This window comes from Rhyacophila brunnea, unplaced genomic scaffold (genome assembly GCF_057557595.1).
Source record: "Rhyacophila brunnea isolate RB1 unplaced genomic scaffold, BYU_Rbru_1.0 scaffold_14, whole genome shotgun sequence".
NCBI classification, from domain to species: domain Eukaryota; kingdom Metazoa; phylum Arthropoda; class Insecta; order Trichoptera; family Rhyacophilidae; genus Rhyacophila; species Rhyacophila brunnea.
This window is the reverse complement of record NW_028232796.1, coordinates 20,731,740-20,752,701: the sequence shown is the minus strand read 5'-3', so window position 1 is coordinate 20,752,701 and position 20,962 is coordinate 20,731,740. Positions and strand designations below refer to the sequence as shown.

The window sequence follows — 20,962 nt, the reverse complement described above, 5'->3', positions numbered from 1 at the left end:
AAACGGCGGTGGTTTAAGGAACGTGGAGGTTTGAAGTGCTTTCAGGTATGGAGGTTCCCTTCTGAAAGAAAAAACTTAGTACTTACTAACAAATTGACGGCATCGTCCGCTTTGTGTAAAAACGCCTCTGATTTTAAGTATTGTAATGATAGTATTCGTTCCTTTATTTGCCACCCCTAAGCAATACATGACCTGCCTACCCTCACGGGATGTCACTACTTATCAAAAACATGTTTATATCACATGTCAAAATAACTTTGCTGGGGAAATTCAGCATAAAATCTCCGAAGAGTTTAAAATAAAATCTAGCCTTTACTTAAGGCCGTGCATTAGTTGAAGCACGGTCTAAAAAGATCGTTGCTAGGCGATGCGCGTATTGCGGGTCGCGGGTGCAAATGACGCCTGTCAAACGAAATGTTATTTGTCATATAAATCCAACATACGTCCATGTTATGTTCTGTTTATTGTTCTATTAGTAACAATAATAATATATTCATTGACATGTTTTCTTTTTAAAGTAAATGGGTAACGTTTTTAGTCATCTTTACACGATTTTTGAATTAATTGGCCCGTCGCCATCACGCAGCAAAGTGACGTGTTTCTGGCTCGACATTCTCTCACTGAATGAGAGCGAGTCCAAAATTTCATCGCGCCTACAGTTAAAAAATATTTGGCGTTTCACTGATGCGTCACCTTAAGGTATATGACAGACTTTTTTTTATAAAATTCACTAATTAATCTCCTTAGCTCATTATACATTCAGTAAACGGGTGGGATACGTTGATGTGAGTGAAAATTAATTAGCGAATGGTCTTTGTTATTGCCCAAAGACAACAGTTACCGAGATAGCAGCATTTAGAATATTCTATTATTGTGAACATGCAACGTTGAATTAAATTTGCAAGGGATATTAATTATTAAAATTGTATGAAATCCCGTGGTGCCCAGGGCGCCGCGGCTCACACTTTGAAAAGCCTCTGCTATATTATAGGCTGTGTGCATTTTTCTGCATACCAACTTATTCTCTTCATACGATCTCACTTATTTTAAATCGCGCTACGGGTATGTCCATATTGTAGTTTACTCTCTTTTTGCAATACTTGTTCCGCGAGTGACCCATATAACGTTTCCTGATTTTACATTGTAGGTATAGGTAATAATAATTGATGAACTTAATTACATAGGTACATAAACAAATAATAAATTAACATATTATGTGCCTACTATCGCAAATTGATATATTGTGGTAGTAAACAAACTAAGAAACATTTTTTTTAAAACAGTGTAAGTTAGATGCCTGTACAACGTGTGTTAATAACTTAACAAAACAAATTAAGTAATATAAATTTAATATTATTTTTTGTAATTTTACCGGGAGAGGATAACGTCTCAAAATGACAGGCAAGTACCTAAATTATATATATTTTTACGATTACTTATTGCAGGTGCCGCAAAATATTATTATTATGCATTATGTGGATTTATTAACGGAGCCCCTGTGTTGAGATATTTTACAGTGGGTCTATTGTCTGGGGTTACATGTACATTGTACGTATTACATTTCACCGTAGCACAGCTTGCAGTGAGCTTTCTTATCGGAAAGATATGACCGTATATTATACGGTCATCTCTATAGCACTGAGATGAAAAAAATACGCGTTGTTCGTGGAGCATTGCTGACAATACTGTTCCTTCAAGAATGAAAACCTAACTTAACCTAACCTAACCTGACAAATATTCCAGTATATTGTCGGCTATTTTCAAAATTTGTTTCCGCTTTTTTCCCGTAAAACGACAAGAACCGTGTTTTACAACCAAAGAGGTTGGAAAGTCTTTAATATACGACCATATATTTCCGATAAACATTTCACGGTGAAGTGTAATACGGCGAACATAGGTACAAATTTACGGACACGATTGTCTGGACCCCGCATCAGTTGAAGTAGGTACCGAATTATGGTGAAGAGGGTGCAATGATATTTTTATGACTCCTTTACTTGAGAGTGTATGAATGGATATTATCTCTTAGATACACTTACATACTGTGGTCTAAAGTTTAGAGATCTATATTAAGTTACTTCCTACATATTTTTCTGATACGCTGTGTAAATAGAAACGCTGCCATTGTTGGTAGTATTGACTTGTTTGTCCTTAATAAAATTATTTTAGAAATCAGGTGAATCCATTGTTTGTTCGCCCAAGATGCAGAACTAACTTGTCATTGGTAATGCCAATTGGGAGGGCAATAACTGTGTTCAATAAAATCGATTCGGCACCCCCCAAAATATGAAAATCATCAGAATAATTTTACACATTGAAATTGAAAGCCAATAAACTATACCTTGGGCTTAGACAAATAACACGGCAAAAAAATGATTTGTTATTCTCTAGCACCCTTTTAAGAAAAAATTCTTAGATTTTAATTTCTAACACAAAAATTTCGAAACACTAATGTCGGTTTTTTTTAGAAACACGTTCCCTAATGAACTGTCAAAAAATTCTCGGTGTCCACCCGAATTCCAGAGTGGTGTAGGTCATGGCTGGGGAGGGGTGGCCTGGGGGCCCGGGCTGCGGGGGGCCCGGCGTGTCGGGTTGACCAGATAAGTGAGATAAACGCACATCATAAATTAGCTTTAATGGGAAAAAAGTCGCCTGCGGCGCTATTATACTTCATGACTATGCACATTTTAAATTATATAATTGTCCAATATATTTTCTGATTATTATGTGTCGATACTCGATAGCTCCATTATTAAAGTAGATGTATTGAAAATCGCTAATAATTCACTGTATAAGTACCCTCAATTTGAACTAAAACACAATTTGAAAAACGTTAATGTAGTGTTTCACACTGCCTTTAATCTAAGCGGTGGATAGGGGGCCAGTCAAATACCCTAGCCTGAGGGCCCGTTTCAGGATGTGGGGGCCATGGTGTAGGTACACCGAGTGCAATAGACAAAAGACCGATAAACGAGATATTAGGCTGTGTTGTGTTGAGTAGGTTGTGTATAAGTTAAATGCAATAATACTTTTTTCTATCCATTTTCAATTAATATTTCGGAACCTCAATATTAAAAAACCAAAAATCGATGATAAACATTCGGCGAAAAGAACGACTACACCCACTGCAGTCGGTGGTGGTGTAAATCAAAAGAACACTTTTTCGGTGGAATTCGGCATAGGTACATATTGTAGCTCTCTAGACCAGTGTTCCCTAAACTTTCGACATCTGTGTACTCCTTCTATAATTTTCGTAATACTGAGTACCCCTCGTCAAAGAAAAATGCATATAAGTACTTTAATAACAATCAAAATATATTTACATTTTCCTTTTGTAGTACATAAACAAAATAATAATAAACGAAAAATAAAATTCATTCATAATAAAATATAAATAAAAGTTATATTATAAAAAATAACATTCATTATAATCAATGAGAAGGATGAAATTGTTTATGTTGAAACGACAGATTATCGTTTTTTGGTTCCCTGGTTATTAATTTTAATCTGAGATGCGGTTCCACACCCAAAAGGCTGTTTTTTGACTTAATGTCTACAAATTTAATGTTGAAAAAGCAACTTCACATATATATATGAAGTTGGAAAAGGCAAGATGTATTTCAGGAATTTCTCTGTTAAAACTGGATACACAATATGTTGCATTTGCAACCTAAATGATGTTTAACTCTTTAGTGCCAGACCCAATTGCTCACGTTAGTGTCGCCCGTGTCCATATGGACACGCAATTATTGTAGTACAGTTTACTTTGCCTAATTGTTATTTTAAAATAAAAAATTGGTTTATAAACGTTAGTCAGTTGAAATAAGTTCACTGCTTCAATTGTTCGTCATTTGAATGATCTAGCTGACATAATAAAATAAATATCAAGTGTCAAAGTGGCCATTTATTTTATAATCACAAAAAGATGGACTTATGTTAAAGGTAACCGTGGTTTTCTGATTATATTGTTTCAAAGAATAATATTTCTGTCATTGAATGCATTATAAACGTGTGCAGTTTCATTATATGTTATATGTAATTAGAAATGGAAGTATTTTTGTTTATGTGGTGTTATTGCATAATCAATTAATGCGTGTCCATATGGACACGCGTGCCACTTAACACTACAAATTTAAATTATGATTTGTTATCACTATATTTTTTATAAAATATATTATTCTCATTTTGTCAAATTATTTAGTTTCTAGGATATGTCCAAGATTGAAGAAAGAGAAATGTTGATAAACAATGCATTGGATGCACTTTATGAAGCTAGTGATGATGATAATGTCGACGAATATAATATTATAATATATCTCACCACCGACCAAATCCTGGTGGTGGAACAATCGATAATTTACATCATAGACGATTAAAAGCAGATACACAAGTGAAATCTAGGAATGCAAGAACATAGATTGACCAATATTTATTTATTTTAGATATTTTATACTGCAACTGGAGATTCTACACGGAATTACACCTAGCTGCACAAAATATCAATTTTACGGGAAAAATGTGGAAAACAAGAACGCTGATGGATCTTGATAGGATGGATATTCAAAACTATGTACATCAAAATCAATGGTTCTAGCTGATATACGATTTAATGGGTTAAATTATTTTATTCAAAAAAATATGAAAAATCGACGCTGTGACCGATTTTTTTAAAAGAAAAAGAAACATCTGAAATCAGAACGCAGTGAAGAAAATGCAATATTAGCTTGTGTGTAATGTGTATTGAAAACTATCATACTTTATAATAATTCTACTAATAAACCATAGAATCAAAAAAAAAATGATAACATAAGTGTCACGCGTGTCCATATGGACACGGCTGTTTTCTCAGAACTCGGCAATAATTTGCAAATTTTATTTTTAGTATTAATATCCTGTTATATTACTGATGTCAAAAAATGTAAAGAAATAATTTTTAAAACAAATAAAAATTCATGTCACACCGACTACAAAATTTCTGTGTCCATATGGACATCTGTGCCACTAATGAGTTAAGTACACTCCTTATATTTATTTTGCAAGAATCCGTCTGAAGCTAATAATTCCAACAATTGCTCTTCTTCCGAATGGGATTCAATTTATTTCATTTTTTTTTAAACATATTGTGGACATTACAAATTATAAGTTTAAGACGTTCACAACATGACATTTAGAAACAAAGATATATAAATATAACAGTATTACATAAAAAAGAGATATATCAGTAGATAAATTAGATAGGTACAGGTAAAGGAAGTACACCGGATGAGTTAAGCAGACCCTATTTTAAGAATTTATAAAACAACATCCACCTAAACTCATTCTCACGTAGGTGGAATATGTCAACATCCGAAGCAATTTCGTTGAACATAGTTATCGCCCTCCCAATTGGCATTACCAGTGACAGGTTGGTTCTGCACCTTGGGAGAATAAACAACTGATGGTCTTTATTTCTAAGATTGTTATCAGGGACACACAGGTCAACACTGCCCAGAATGGCAGAGTTCTCATTTATACCTCGTATAAGTCGAAAAAAATACGTAGTTAAATAAAGATTTATTATAAATTGCAGACTGCAGTATGTAAGCATGCCTAAGAGAAAGTCAGTTGGATAAAGCCACGGATAGTATCCATACAACCTCAAGTAAAGGAGTCTCAAGAATTTCTTCTGTACCCTCTCCACCATAAGGCCATACTTCAACTGATGCGGTGCCCAAATAATAGACACACTCTCAAGTCTGCTTCGAACTAAAGAATTAAATAAAAGTTTTAATACCGTAACATCTGAAAAGACCCGGGAAGTACGCATGACGAAGCCCAACATTTTAAGCACTTTGTTACAAATAGTAACTATATGGCTAATAAATGTCAGTTTCCTCTCAAACGTAATGCCAAGATCCCTTACAGATGATATTCGTGACAGAACTCTGCCATGCATCGAGTATTGGAAAAACAATACTTTTGAGGCTCTGGTAAACGATAAAAGATTTCATTTATCAATATTGAATTCTAGTTTGTTACGCCTGCCCCAATTTAATATATTATCTATATCAAGTTGGAGCTGTCGACAATCGTCCAAGGTGACAACTTCCAAAAAGAGTTTCAAGTCATCAGCGAACAACAAAAACATAGCATTTTTTATTACCAATGCTATGTCATTTATAAAAATCGTGAACAGCAACGGCCCTAAGTTTGAGCCCTGGGGGACACCAGAAAATGTGTAAAATACTGTGACTGATAAAGGCCGTACGATACGTATTGTTGACGGTTCCTAAAATAACTTCAAAAATCGATCCGACAATCCAATAAATTTTTCCATCAGGATGTCATGATCGACTTTGTCAAATGCTTTCGAGAAGTCATTGTAAGAACAGTCAACCTGGTGGCCTCTATCCAGTGCCGATGACACATAATCGGTAAATAACATCAGGTTAGTTTCCGTTGATCGGCCTGCTCTAAATCCATGCTGTTCATTTATTATAAATGACTCAATTGTTGGAGAAATCATGTTGTGCATGATCATCTCAAGAACTTATGCTGGTGCAGAGAGAACAGCTACCGGCCTGTAATTCTCCATTGATGACTCCAGTGGCGCACCCAGGGGGGGGGGGGGCAAGGGGCCTTGGCCCCCCCCAAAAATATTGAAATTGAAAGCCAATAGATTAGACAAATAAAAACACGGCAAAAAAATGATTTTAAATTCTCCAGCACCCTCTAGAAAAATTTCTTAGATTTTAATTTCTAACACAAAAATTTCGAAACACTAATGTCGGGTTTTTTTAGAAACTCAATCTCTAATGGAAATTTCAAAAAATTATCAGTGTCCACCCGAATTCCGGAGTGGTGTACACCGAGTGCAATAGACAAAAGTGCGATAAACGAGAAATTAGGCTGTGTTCTGTTGGGTAGGTTTGTGTACCTATAAGTTAAATGCAATAATACTTTTTTTTTCCATTTTCAAATAATATTTTGGAACTTCACTATTAAAAAACCCAAAATCGACGATAAAAATTCGGCGAAAAGTACGACTACACCCACCACCATGGGCTGACAGGGCTACAGCCTGGGGGCCCGGGCTTAAGAGGGCCCGGCTTGGCGGCTCGTCTAATTGTGAGATAACACACACACCAGAAATTTGTTACATTATAAAAAAAATCGCATGTGGCGCTATACTACTTCATCAAAATTAACATAAAAAATATGAAGTATGATGAAAATATGATATACGTAACTACATGATAATAATTCACGTGTATCATTTTATATTACAATTATTTTTAGTGTTTCTATAAAAATAAAAATGGTTATTTATCCAATATCGAAGGGTCGAATGCTACTTGGCTACCACAGGAGGGGGTCGCGACCAGTGGTTCATAGTATGATAACGATCGATAATATGATATGAGGTCCGACAAATCAAGAATTCAAGGGAATTATTTAACAATATAGATAAATCCACGGAATACCATTTGGGAACACTACTGTAGAACATCACATTCCCCTTAACCCTGGTGATGGGTAAGGGGGCCCGCCAAACATTCATGATGTGGGGGCCATGCCCACCACAGTCGGTGGTGGTGTAAATTAAAAAAAAAACATTTTTTTCGGTGGAATTCAGCATAAATATTGTGGCTCTAGACCAGTGGTTATTAACCGGTGCACCGCTGGCTTGTTGCAAGTGCACCGCGAAAATAATGATAAAAGCAGAAAAATCCGCGAAATAGCGAAAACCGAAAAAGTCCTTCATGAAATTATGAAAGCCGATGAAAGATCTAATGTGATTTCGATGTTGCCGAATCGATCGCACGCGTCTACTGTTGGCCTCACAGGTTTTCGTTTCCTAAATGAAAACAAAATAGTGGATCAATATCTATGCTGCAAAGAACTCACCGAGCGTACGACATGACAAGATGTTTTTGATTCTATTTCTTCATATTTAGAAAAATCTAAAATATCATGGAGGAATTTGTATGGAATCCGTCAATGTTAGGCTCATTTAAAGGATTTGTTACCCTCGCAAAGACAAGAAACCCTAACATTATATCTACGCACTGTTTTATTTACACAGGGAATCTATAGTTTTATTACCGCAGTGCTAAAACCTGTAATAGACCAATATGGTAAATTTCATCAAATTTTATCAACCTTTAAAAACAGGCATTATTAAAAAAAACTTTGCATTTATTTTCTATGGAAGCTAAGTAAGAATGTTTGATTTTTCACACTGAAGTGAGGTGGTTAAAGTGGCGCACCCAGGGGGGGGGGGGGGGGGGCAAGGGGCCTTGACACCACCCAAACATGAAAATTATCAGAATGATTTTAACCATTGAAATTGAAAGCCAATAAACCTTTGGGCTTAAACAAATAAAAACACTGGCAAAAAAATGATTTGTAATTCTCCAGCACCCTTTTTAGAACAATTTCTTAGATTTAAATTTCTACAACACTAATGTCAAGTTTTTTTAGAAACCCAATCCCTAATGGAACTGTCAAAAAAATTCTCGGTGTCCACCCGAATTCCGGAGTGGTGTAGGTCATGGCTGGGGAGGGCTGACAGGGCTCTAGCCTGGGGGCCCGGGCTGTGGAGGGCCCGGCGTGTCGGGTTGACCAGATAAGTGAGATAAACACACATCATAAATTAGCTTTAATAGTAAAAAAAGTCGCCTGCGGCGCTATTATATTTCATAGCCATGAACATTTTCAATTACTTATATAATTGTGCAATATATTTTTTGATTATTATGTAGCTTCATTATTAATGTGGATGTATTGAAAATCGCCAATAATCCACTGTATAAGTACCCTTAATTTCAACTAAAACACAAGTTGAAAAACGTTAATGTAGTGTTTCACACTGCCTTTAATCTTAGCGGTAGGTAGGGGGCCCGCCAAATATCCTAGCCTGAGGGCCCGTTTTAGGATGTGGGGACCATGGTGTAGGTACACTGAGTGCAATAGACAACGAGAAATTAGGCTGTGAAGAAGAAAAAGAGCCTATGGGACTAATTTACTTTCTCCTCCTTGGCCCCCCCCCAATATTAAATCCTGGGTGCGCCATTGGATGACTCTGTACCACTCTTATGGATTGGAGTAACCTTCGACATCTTCCACGTTTCCGGAAAGATATCTGTCCCCATTGCGAGATTAAATATATATGAAAGCGGGCCTTTGACAAAGTCAATACAACCCTTTAAAAAAATGTAGGAACATAATCAGGTCCCAAAGAACGAATATTCTTTAGTTTTTTAATAAACTTAAGTACATCGCTCTCATTAATTGAAAAAATATCGACGGATTGGGCACCACATGACGGTTTTCCTGACGTTGAGGCAACATCCAGATTTGGAATACTACTTGCGTAGACAGACTTGAAATGACCAGCAAATGCTTCTGCATACTTCATGTCCAGTCACCTCTTCGCCCTTCCAACTCATCCTATCGGTAAACCCACCATCTCTTCTTAATGAGTTTACGTAATTCCAAAACAATTTAGGATTTTCGCGAATGGAATCTTCTACCGTTTCCATATATTATGTTCGATAGGCCCGTCGAACAGCTTGTCTCACTTTCGAACGATAGATGCTAAACATGATATAGTCAGTCTGATCATGCCCAGCCTTCCATGCTGTATGATAGTTATGCTAGACCTTAATGTCCCCAATAATCTTCCGAGAAAACCACCTCGGGTATCGCCTTTCACCACGACATGGCAACTTCCTCGAAAAACATTGATCAAAAATATTATACACAATATTGTAAAAACATTGTACCGCCTCAGTCACATCGCAAATCTCGAGCAACTCACTCCAGTCCTTTCATCAATGAGTAAAGTAGCTTGAAGTTTCCGCCTTCAAACCTCCACCCGCCGAATTGGTTGGTTTTGTAAGAGGCAATTGGAGTCTGAAGCGGACGAGTCGACCGAAACCTGAGCAGAAAAACTAAAGTTGGATGATACACATCTTCGCGTACAAGAGGAGACATGTATCGTGAAAGCGATAAGTCGATATTGCTAAATACCCTATCCAAAAATCCATTGCTAGAGTTAGAGACATCATTGTGCTGAGAAAATCCAAAAACAGAACATAGAAATTCAAGATCATCGCTGACTCTTTTACCACTACGCGCTGAGTTTAGATTAAAATCTCCCATTACAATAATCTTTCTATCTCCAATTAAGTTGATATTAGATAGCATACTCCCAATAAAACACTTATACACCTCCAAGTCACTTGCTGGTGGAAAATAAATGACGCAAACGTAAATAGTGTCTCCGTCGCAGGTGTTGTATTAATGCTAGTTGCACCAGGCGCAGCCATAGCCCGGTGCAGCGCGGACCCCTACCAAACTCTTCCCGTACCCCAGGGGGTACGCGTACCACACTTTGGGAAACACTGCTCTAGACCAAGCGGGTAGTGCAGCCGATATTATTTGAGTAATGTTTTAGCATACTAGGTGCACATGTCCAGCATGGTCGCTGTTAGTCACTTCCAATCCGCCAGTCGCTGATGACACACTCAAACGGCACTATGCTTTCAATTTAATAAAAACTAGGAGAAACTGTACAAATATATCGCCGTGTATTGTGAAAATATGTAAAAATAATTATATGAAGAAGAAAAAGAGCCTATGGGACTAATTTAAAATTCTCCTTTAAATAATTTTTTTAATTTGATATATAATCTAATTTTTTTTTCCGGTTAGGTACATGTTTAAACACGCGCGTTAACATGATTTTACTCCCTACTTCATTTATCGTTTGTCAATTTATGGTTACGGCCGTATGTTGTAGCTTAGCCACTGGGAAATGCCAATAGAAATGGCGTATTTCAAAAAAAATACTACCTTATTCTTAGGTCAATAATTATTATAAAGCAAACATTATTCGTAGGATGTTTATCACATTTGAATGGTTAAAAACATAGCTTATAATCAGTATCTTTAGAATTATCTTCAAATGTGTTAATCGTGCCCATTTTTTAAATAATAAAATGGCTAATTCTTGTCAAATTTGGGATCACAAAGATTATAAAATATAATTTTTTATCGTAAATATGTCACTATATAATGTTAACATTAATTATTTTATAAATGGTTTTGTAAATGCGTTTAAAAATTAATAAATCTAAAAAATCTTAACACCATTGCACAGGGATGTACTGAAATATGACTATTTCTAAAACATTAGAGCGAGAGGTTTAAAAGAATACTATTTTATGTAATAAAAATAGTTTATACAGTCATCAAATGTTTAAAATAAATATAAAGGATAATAAGGCTTCAAAAGTATATAAATACATTATCTACAACGTTTAAGGAATGTCCAGGGTTATGCTCTGAAAATACCATAAAAACTCCATTTTGACCTACGCTGAGCATGTGGGCCGTTAAGATTGATTTTAATATTTATGTAGGGTCCATCTCTATAGAAAAAAATCTTCAATATCTTTGAGCATTACGCATTTTCTGTAGCTTCACTAACTCATCCTTCCAGAAACATGAGTTTCAGAAACTAGATAATAATTATATTCTAGAAAACTAGTAGGCCTGTAGAAGGACGTGTCTACTGATCACAACTAATAATCATTCTTGTTACAGAGGTGGAATTAACAATTTTGGAATCTGATAAAAATGCGAACTTCAAAAATGGAGCCACAAAAGACATCATAAGTTCTGTGATTGGTGATTTTGGAAAATGGCAACTCGGCATAAGTCTCTTAATGGGGCTTTTAAAGTTTCCCATTGCTTGGTTTCAATTAGAAATCGTATTTATCGCTCCAGTGCCACAATTTTCATGTAGGAAACCGATGGCCTTCACAAATTATTCTGACTACGTGTGGGAAAGAATAGCAAAGCCAGTGAGTATGTCTAGAGGTTGTAATGATTGATCGGGAATGATTCTCATTTCTCAAGATTTTTGTTTTATGAAATTTCGAAATTCTCATTTCTCGAAAAATTATAAATGAAATTATGATATTTGACGCTTGAAGACAATGATACTTTCTTGTAGTAATGAGTAAACTTATGCTGCACAGAGAGTTTGTGATTTGTCGAATTTTTTATCTCTCAAAAATTCGAGATTGCTTTTTTGATTTCTCGAGAATTTTACATTATTACAAAATTACCACTTGAAAATTTTAGAAATTCCTTTCACCGTGAAAGTCGAGGCTTTCTTTTTTATCATGAGATCAAATTTTCTTGAGAAATTCCGCTTAGTTTTTTAAAATTCCGATTGCGGTCGGCAGCTATGCTTAGTGGGCTCGCACATCAGAACTCGCCGCATGCGTGTTACGACGAATTCGTCGATGTGACGTCATCGTAAACCAAGAAACAAACGTTATCAAATGGAGCTTCGCAGATTGGCCGGTGCAACTGCGACGCGAGACGATCCGCAGATGCAACATGTCGCATTTCCTACAGCCTGCATGTTGTATCTAAAAAAAGTCGACTCCGCGCAAGCGCACAGCTGCACAAACGGCCATTTCTTTCCAGACTGTCGCCGCGTTCGGAGCAGCCACGATGCGGCGAATGTCGATATCGCTAGGCAGATGTGCGAGGTTTTATCAAGTAACACCGCCTGCCCGTTCTCGGAAGCTTTGATTTATGGCGGTTAGGCACACGAAGCGAGTTGTGATGTGCGAGCCGGCTTAGTGTCAATTTCTCGAGAATTGAGAATTCACGAAATTTTGTAAAATTAATTTCTCGAGATTCGAGATTGATCTTTCTCCGGAATTCTCGAGACTAGATTTATCAATCACAATCTCTATGCACGCCTAACATAAATATGCTTATTTCAGGTGAATCAATCATCATCATGTATAATCTACGACCCGAAGATATTTCTATCCAGGATAGAGACCAACGACACAAACATACCAATAATAACATGCCATGAGTTTTCTTATAACCGAAGTGTGTTTTCGTCTACCATTATAACGGAGTGGGATCTTGTATGCTCAAAGGCAAACTATGTTGAGGTAAGCATTTTCATTCAGATAGGATTTTAGTATGCGAAAGGGATTATTGGAGCCGCCGCCTGGTGTCCATATGCTCCAACTGAAGAAAAGACATCGTCCAAGATGAAAGAAGAATTAGGCACTTGGTGATATTTAGGAAAAAGTATTGAAGTATGCTGTTAGTAATGAAATTTAAATCAATTTTCTGATAATATTACGAACTTATAGATACATTTATGGTTATATATCTACACAAGTGTTTTAATTAATTAAAAGCATTAAAAATAAAAATAATTATTTTTAATATTCAAAGAAAAACTGTTACTGACTGGGCCTGACTAATTAAATCGTTATTTTTTCAATGTTTATTATTTTGAACCTGGACATTCATTCCTCAAAAATACAAAAATCTTTTAATACAACATCCACGCTGTGGATACCTATATGCTCCATTACGATCGAACACGGTCATGTGCTTACTTCACTTGGTTATGTCTCAATTTCTATATAACTTGCACAAGTATAAAACACAGCTTTATTTTTATCGAATGATGAGTATATTGTGTATAAAGCACAGCAATATAGGGACTTTAATAGGTATGCAATGTATTAAAGTGCAAGAGTTATCGTATACACGGAGTACTTATAATTGAACTCGACCCCTTAATCCAAATTGCATATTAATTATACAAGATTTTTATTATAAGTACCTACCCAGATATTATTATAAAGAAGGCCAAAAGCTATTTTTAACGAAATGTATGTTTTTAATGTTTAATGTAGTACACATAGGTACATAATTTTAGACTATATGTACATAATCTTCTTTACAAAAAACAACTCATCGAAACTAGAGTAAGTACGTAATACGTTTTATAACTTTGCACTTTTTACTACACTGATATCATTTTCATTCTATAGCCGGAGTGCAAAGTTATGAAGCATTAACACATCAGAAACGGCATTTCATATAGATTTTCGGTTTTGAAAGTGGAGTATTGTATCATAAACGGTCATTTGACTTTGTTCCTACCAAGATAGCGGACATATGCATTTTCACCAATCAGAGAGTTGGATACTGTTAACAAGTGTCATGGCCGCCACCTACATGACATAGCTAACGGCGTTCAAAACATCCCGGTCTACTTCAGTTTTTGTGAAAATAACCTGTTTTTAATTTATTTTTTTCCTGTGAAAGTGTTATCTACATTATATTAAAATGGACAGAGAATATTAGAAAACGGACAGCTAATCCCGGCGAGTGGAAAAGAGCTGAAATTAATCCTTTTTATTTAAGCATATCAAATTTTATTTTAGGCCTGGTCCCAATATTGAAGCTCGATTCGATATTAATATACTTAAAGGATTTCAAGTTATACACATTTATATTTTTATAAAAATCGATGTTTTTTAAAATAAATATAAAAAATATTAAAACGATGAATTAGTCAAAAATCTAAACGACAAAAAATCTAAAACTCAATAAACTAAATTTTAATAATAAATATGGCCATAAAATATAATAAAACAATAAGATGTGACCCTGCAACGAATTCACATTTTTTTACAATTGCAAGTTCATCTTTAAATTTAAAAAAAAATAAAAAACCTTTTTAATGTTCTCAGATACATATTTATTAATTAATTAATACAGTTGAAATTGTAAATTATCAAAAAAAATCTCAAATTGCAAGCTTCGTATTTTTCCGCTAGGTTCTCTGCTGGCGTGCCTCTCCCCCTTAAACTTATCAAATATTATGATTTTGTACATTTTTTGTTAAAAATTTGTTTTACAAATTTGTTAGTATAATATTATTTTGTTTCTATATACCTACTTGAAATGAAAAGTCACCTCTCTTGTAGAATTTCGTAGATGAAGTTTGGTCTACTTTGATATGAAGCTACTCATATAATATGACAAGTGACAAAGAAGATTTTCTTCAACAGTTTTATATTGTATGAATTATTTCAGATTGCCCAAGTATCGCTAATGTTCGGCGTGTTGGTTGGAAATGTGTTATTTGGATTACTGGCTGATCGCTATGGCAGAAAGAAGCCGTTGATGTTTGCAATCGCCCTGCAAGCGATTGCTGGGGTCGCGTCAGCTGCTGTCCCTTGGTTTTCTGCCTTTATCTTCACCAGGATTCTACTGGGAATGGCGTCTGGAGGAATTGCCATAGTTTCTTTTGTGATGTGTATCGAGGTAATAATAATTACTGTCTCAAATAAATAGATAAATCGTAAATTGAAACCACAGATTGTGTTTAATTATATTCTGTTTGAAACTGAATCATAAAATTAAGAACGTATAACTTGTGATAATAGCTCAAAACTATACATATTTATAATTAGTCAGATTATAAAAAAAAATCATGAAATGAGGAGATTTGAACATATTTCTATTAAGCTACCGAGTCAAATGTTCTTGCAGGTAATTTCTACTACCTATATACTAAGTTATGCCCTAAAAAGGGGTGGGGGGGTTTGGATACAATGTTATAGTCCGTTTACATGTACATGAATTTACTGCTAACAGTATGTGTTATCGCGACAATAACAAGAAAATGCACGTTCAGCAGCTTCTAAATTTTCACATGATAGTTGGAATTCGTGCGATATCTGCGCCTGCGCAGTAAAACAATAGTGGCGAACCTGCTGGAAAAAATATAAACTACACCGCGCAGAACATTTTGATGTTTAACAAATAGCACCACACAATGACAACAACGTGTCTCGCTTAGGCTTTAAGAATGGGATTGGCGGGACAGTAGGCACTTTTTGCATGTAAACAGTTATTATCGCGATAGTTTAATTTACACACTATTGATGCCAGTAAATCCATGCACATGTCCGGTGCTGTAATGATTTGTGATGAAGGTGATAAGGATGTCAGAAAACCAACATAATGCATTCATTTTTTAATTTTCTGCAGAAACATTCCACTGAAATTAATAATTTTCAACAAATTGGTTTTTCAGAAATAGAGGGAGAGTTAAAAATGTAAATTAGACAAAGGGGAAAAGACTTTGGGACAATTAATAGGGGAGAGGGGCTTTAATAATACCAAAAATCGTGTGATGTCATTTATGGACGGCCCGAGGATGTTCTTAAATTATGCTAATGCAGGAATAAAGTCTATCATCTTTGTACCTAATTTATTTTAATCAAGGCTTAATAATCTCATTATTAAATTTAATTCATAGATGGCGCCAAAAATTTATTCTGTTCAAATCCCACTCACCCTAAATTTTTTTCTAGGATGTTTCTAATGGGTATATTTGAGCAGATTTAACACTTAGGCTTTATAAAAAAATTATTATGTTACAACAAAAATTCAATATATTAACTATCTACAATAGGAAATTGATTATTCTGACTATTGACATTATCACTAGGTAGCTAATATTAATTATGAATGTTTTATTTCAGATTGTCGACGGAAAGTGGAGAACAATAACACCAATCCTCTATCAATTACCATTTGGTCTCGGTAACTCCATAATGGCTGGATTATCATTTTGGTTACGAGACTGGCGACACCTTCAATATTCTTTGTCAATATTATCTTCGCTGTACTTGACCTACTATTGGTTGGTGCCGGAATCCCCCAGATGGCTCATAGCCACTGGCCAGAATGAAAGAGCGATCGACTTATTGGAAAAAGTTTCGATAACAAACAGTTCCGATCCGTCTGTCGCTGAAAAATTGATTCGTGACAATAGTCCCCGAAAAGTAGAAAAGAAGGTTGGATTCACAGTGTTTTTCAAGTCGAAAAATTTAAGGATGAAAACGATTATTTTAACTATTGAATGGTTTGTATTACTTTATATTATTTATATAACAATATTTACATCACCATGTTTGATACTAAAAGAATCATAATATGGGCCTCCACAGGGAGCTTATTTTTACGAGAAAATTGATGTTAGCCACTTGCTCAACCTATTAGTCTATATTCTAGAATATAGATCCAAACCAGTGTTGCCAACCATACTATAAATTGGATTCTGCGAAAAAGTGAAATACTATAATTTTATGCCAAAAATAATATAATTTTGAAGGGTTTAAGACTAAAAATATTCCAGTATTATAGTTTTGTTCAAAAATACTATAGTTTTTACACATTTACATAGAAAAAGATGGCAACACTGGTAAAAACACACATTGAAAAACAACATGTGAATTTTGCCAAATCCGGGATTCGAATCTGGGGCCCACGAAATTATAAGCTGACAAACTATCGCTCGGCATATATTATTTAGCACAAGAGAAACTTCTCATTAGGTATTATATACATACCACATTAGTATGAAATTTGGTAGTTTTGAGAGAAAATTAGTCATTGTTGGAGTGGTGCTGAGCGAGAGAAAGTGATACAAAAGTCTTGATGTCGGGAATAGAAACCGTAACGTTATCGCTAAACTTTTTTTGAAACTCTGTAGTGTATGACAAGAAGCATTTAAGAATATGGTTTGAATTGTCTAATCTCCACAATTCGGACTGATCGATGATTAAGTGCAGTATCTGCTGTTAAATAAATACATTTTCTTCTGAATTAAATGAGGAATATCGCTGGATTAATCTTTTAATATATTCTAATATAATATATCAGCGGCTCTCGTGGTGCAGTGCGTAAGGCGCTGGTCTTCCACCCGAGAGTTCTGGGTGGTTCGATCCGAGGACACAATATTTATGTGTTTTTCTCAAAGCCTGGGTGTTTGTGATTGTTCAAAATTACTAACAACCACCTTGTACGAAAAAGCAAGGACATGGTTATTAGTAATTCTAAAAAAAAAAAATTAATATATCAGCTCTGAGTACGTAAAATAAATAAACATGAAAGAACTTCAAGCATTGAATAATGTAAGGTAATGAATTATGTTTTCGTCTCCTGAATATTTTACATATTGTCGCTTTTGACAAACCAATCCTAAGGCGACGATTAATAGTCTAGTGGTATTATACTTCACTATTATTATTAAAATGTCATATTGTCATCTTTTTTTTTTATAATATTGACAAAGTAAAATATTGGTCTTTTGATTTGGTCTAATGGTAAGGGTAAAGAATTAGAAAATTGTATATACAATGGAAATGCTCAAAATGAATCTCTAATAATATAACATGATAATCATTTCAGGTTTGGTTCAGGTGTATGCTTTTTTGCATTCTCTCAGTACATGGGACACATTGGGAGCAATATATTTGCTACAGTGATCATTGGAGGCCTCGTAGTTATCCCCGGGGTCATTATTTGCATTCCAATAGTACAATATTTTGGAAGAAAAGTCACGATAATGCTCTTTGAATTGATGACAGCCATTTGTTTCTTGAGTATAATTGCGTTTCCTAAAGGAAATTACCCTGAGGATTGGCCTCGAATTTTGTTTGCTGGATTTGGAATACTCTCACTATCGGTAAGATGAAAGAAACCCGTATTCTATAGATGTGGAGCCTAAACATATTAACGAAATTGAAGATATGAATATGACTCCTGGACTACTAATATTTTGTACAAATAAAGAGTTTGGTAAACTATTCTGTTGCGTAGAAAAAGGCATGTACGATAAATTAAAACGTGCTTGATGAATTTTGGTAGGGAAATCATAGAAAGCTATATTTGGCAGACGAAGGTTGCTTCTGAAACTCATGGCCTCCTTCAGAAATATTGTCCATGGAACCACCTAGAAAATTCCTGGAACGATATCGACCAACCAAATTGATCGTAATATTATAATCATGAATTAATGTAATACTTTTTATATAATTCAGCCTGCCCAGATCATTTGAAACTTGGTATATTTTTACTGATAACTAGCTCTCTACACAGAACCATGTAGAAAATTCTGAAAACTAATAAAATTATTATAATGTACCTATTACTTTTCTCATAATCATGATATCATATTTTAGCATCCTATCGCATTTACAAATAAAACATGACTAGACTTCGACTTCTATATCGAGGACGTACACGTCACTGTGGCCGTTTTATGGAACTAAAACCGTTGCAATATTGCCAGCATGCAAAAATCGCATGGCCCAATACTTAAAAATCGCAAATAGCGCCATGACGTAGATGTCGATATATAGAAGCCGAACAGTATAAATTAATAACTAACTGAAGAGATATATTTATTAATTGAATTTGACTTTTTTCCATTTCTAATATTTTTTAAATTTAGTTCTATAGATCTACCATCATAAATTGGCATTTCAGCGAGGGCGCAAGTATGACATTGAGAATGTTGCCATAACTAACAAAAAAATGGTTATTTATACATTTTTATTGGTAGTAGATTTATGTACAAAAATATTAAAATAAAAAATAAACACAATCAAAATAAAAACGCGTTACTTTCTTTATAACCATGAGGAAGAAATGCATAGTTGGAAAAATCATAAATTGTAAAATATAAAGTAGTATTGTGTATATTTTAGTCATGGAAAAAATATAATAAAAAAGGCGAAAATAAATTAAATTCACTCCAAAGACAGTAAAATAATATCAAAATCAATGGAATTTTAAATAAAACACGATAACAAACTATAAATTACACAAACAATGTAGAAATTATATAACTACTATTATAATGGTTCAATTCCAGATAGACTATCATCCGATTCTGTGTCACTCTTAGGACCATTTACAGTAAAAATAAAACCAGTCGAGGTCATATTATGGAATTCAAACTTGTAAATGTCAGTTTAATTAATACACTAAATTTCTTTATAAATCCGTTTACATACACAAATAATAAGTAAGTATTCATTTATATTGCTATCCGACATTAATTTTTATTTATATCATAACTTTGAACAAAACTAAAAAAAATAAGAAATAACTTGCGTTGTAATATAAATGCAACTTGGTAACACTGAACAACTGTCATGGCGACTTGCCGTTGTATTCCATTATCGATATAAATAATCATTTCGTTTTGTCCTTTTTCGTCATCGCAGAATTGCCATACTTTTAGAATGATGTCTCTGACATTTCCACGAACTGTTTTAGAACTACTTGCCATTATGCACTATACTTATTTCTTCTGTATTTTCAAAAACAAAATATATACCCCGAATCCTGCACACTGACGTTTCAAAATGTAAACATTTGACTCAGTCTGGAATAAATTTGTCATAACGCCCAATCGCCCGGAGTTATTTTCGGATGTCTACATTAATTTCTTCATGGAGACATAATTCGTTGTTGATTATATTAAAATATAGCTTACTTTAAATACTTACCAAATAATTGGTGCTAAGTAGCTATCGAATAATGTCAAATATTAAAAGGTCACATTCGTTTATTAATAATCTAAAATGCTCTTTATGTTTTCAAATGTACAAACAATAAAAATCTTGCGAGCAAGAAAAATAGCGTACCTACCTAAATTAGCAACAAACACTCATTCGATTATAAAATACTATATCAAATATAAAATTATGTATTAGGTACATTCCTTATTTAAGGAAAAAGGTTTTTTCACTTGTTGATCTCTTTTTTTAATAGGTAGGTATATTTTATTTATCAACACTAAATATAATGTGATTTTGATATTTTGACGCCATGAGAGCTAAATAAACGCAAGCGCAATCCATAATTCGAGAAACATGTTGTAAAATTAAATGGCATTTGTGACAAATTTATCCTCGATAGACAATTTTAGTTTCAAATTCGACCGGCTGCCAATTTACGATGGTAGATCTATAGTTTGGCTAATTTATCATTATTTTCACAGATTTATCTTCCGGTACTGCATTTATACACGGGTGAATTATTTCCAACAGTAGTGAGAAATGCAGGTTTTGGCGCAGTGGCCATGTTTTCACGCCTCGGATCAATGGTGGCTCCGTTTATTGTGAGCCTCGAAGCACATTCCTCATCGCTACCACTTATAGTTTTGAGTCTAATAACAGCACTTCTGACCCTTCTTCTGTACCCCCTACCAGAGACTAAAGGATGTCCTCTACTCGACTCAATTGATGAAGCAGAACTTTTCGATAAGTGA

The 20,962-nt window shown here is 34.6% G+C and overlaps 1 protein-coding gene across 1 annotated transcript; it reads left to right on the top strand.

Annotated features, from left to right (window-relative positions):
• The first annotated feature begins 1,394 nt into the window (after nt 1–1,394).
• LOC147075699 (organic cation transporter protein-like) lies at nt 1,395–20,962 on the top strand. Its single transcript, XM_085942365.1, has 7 exons — nt 1,395–1,401; nt 11,593–11,828; nt 12,792–12,971; nt 14,923–15,153; nt 16,380–16,762; nt 18,091–18,367; nt 20,693–20,962. Exons 1-7 carry the CDS (start codon nt 1,395–1,397, stop codon nt 20,960–20,962), a joined length of 1,584 nt encoding a protein of 527 aa, XP_085798491.1.

Excerpts from the sequence above, each read along its gene's own strand:
- LOC147075699 (XM_085942365.1), top strand. Across the intron at positions 12,972-14,922 it reads CAAAGGCAAACTATGTTGAG|ATTGCCCAAGTATCGCTAAT; the intron begins GTAAGCATTTTC and ends GAATTATTTCAG. Across the intron at positions 15,154-16,379 it reads CTTTTGTGATGTGTATCGAG|ATTGTCGACGGAAAGTGGAG; the intron begins GTAATAATAATT and ends GTTTTATTTCAG.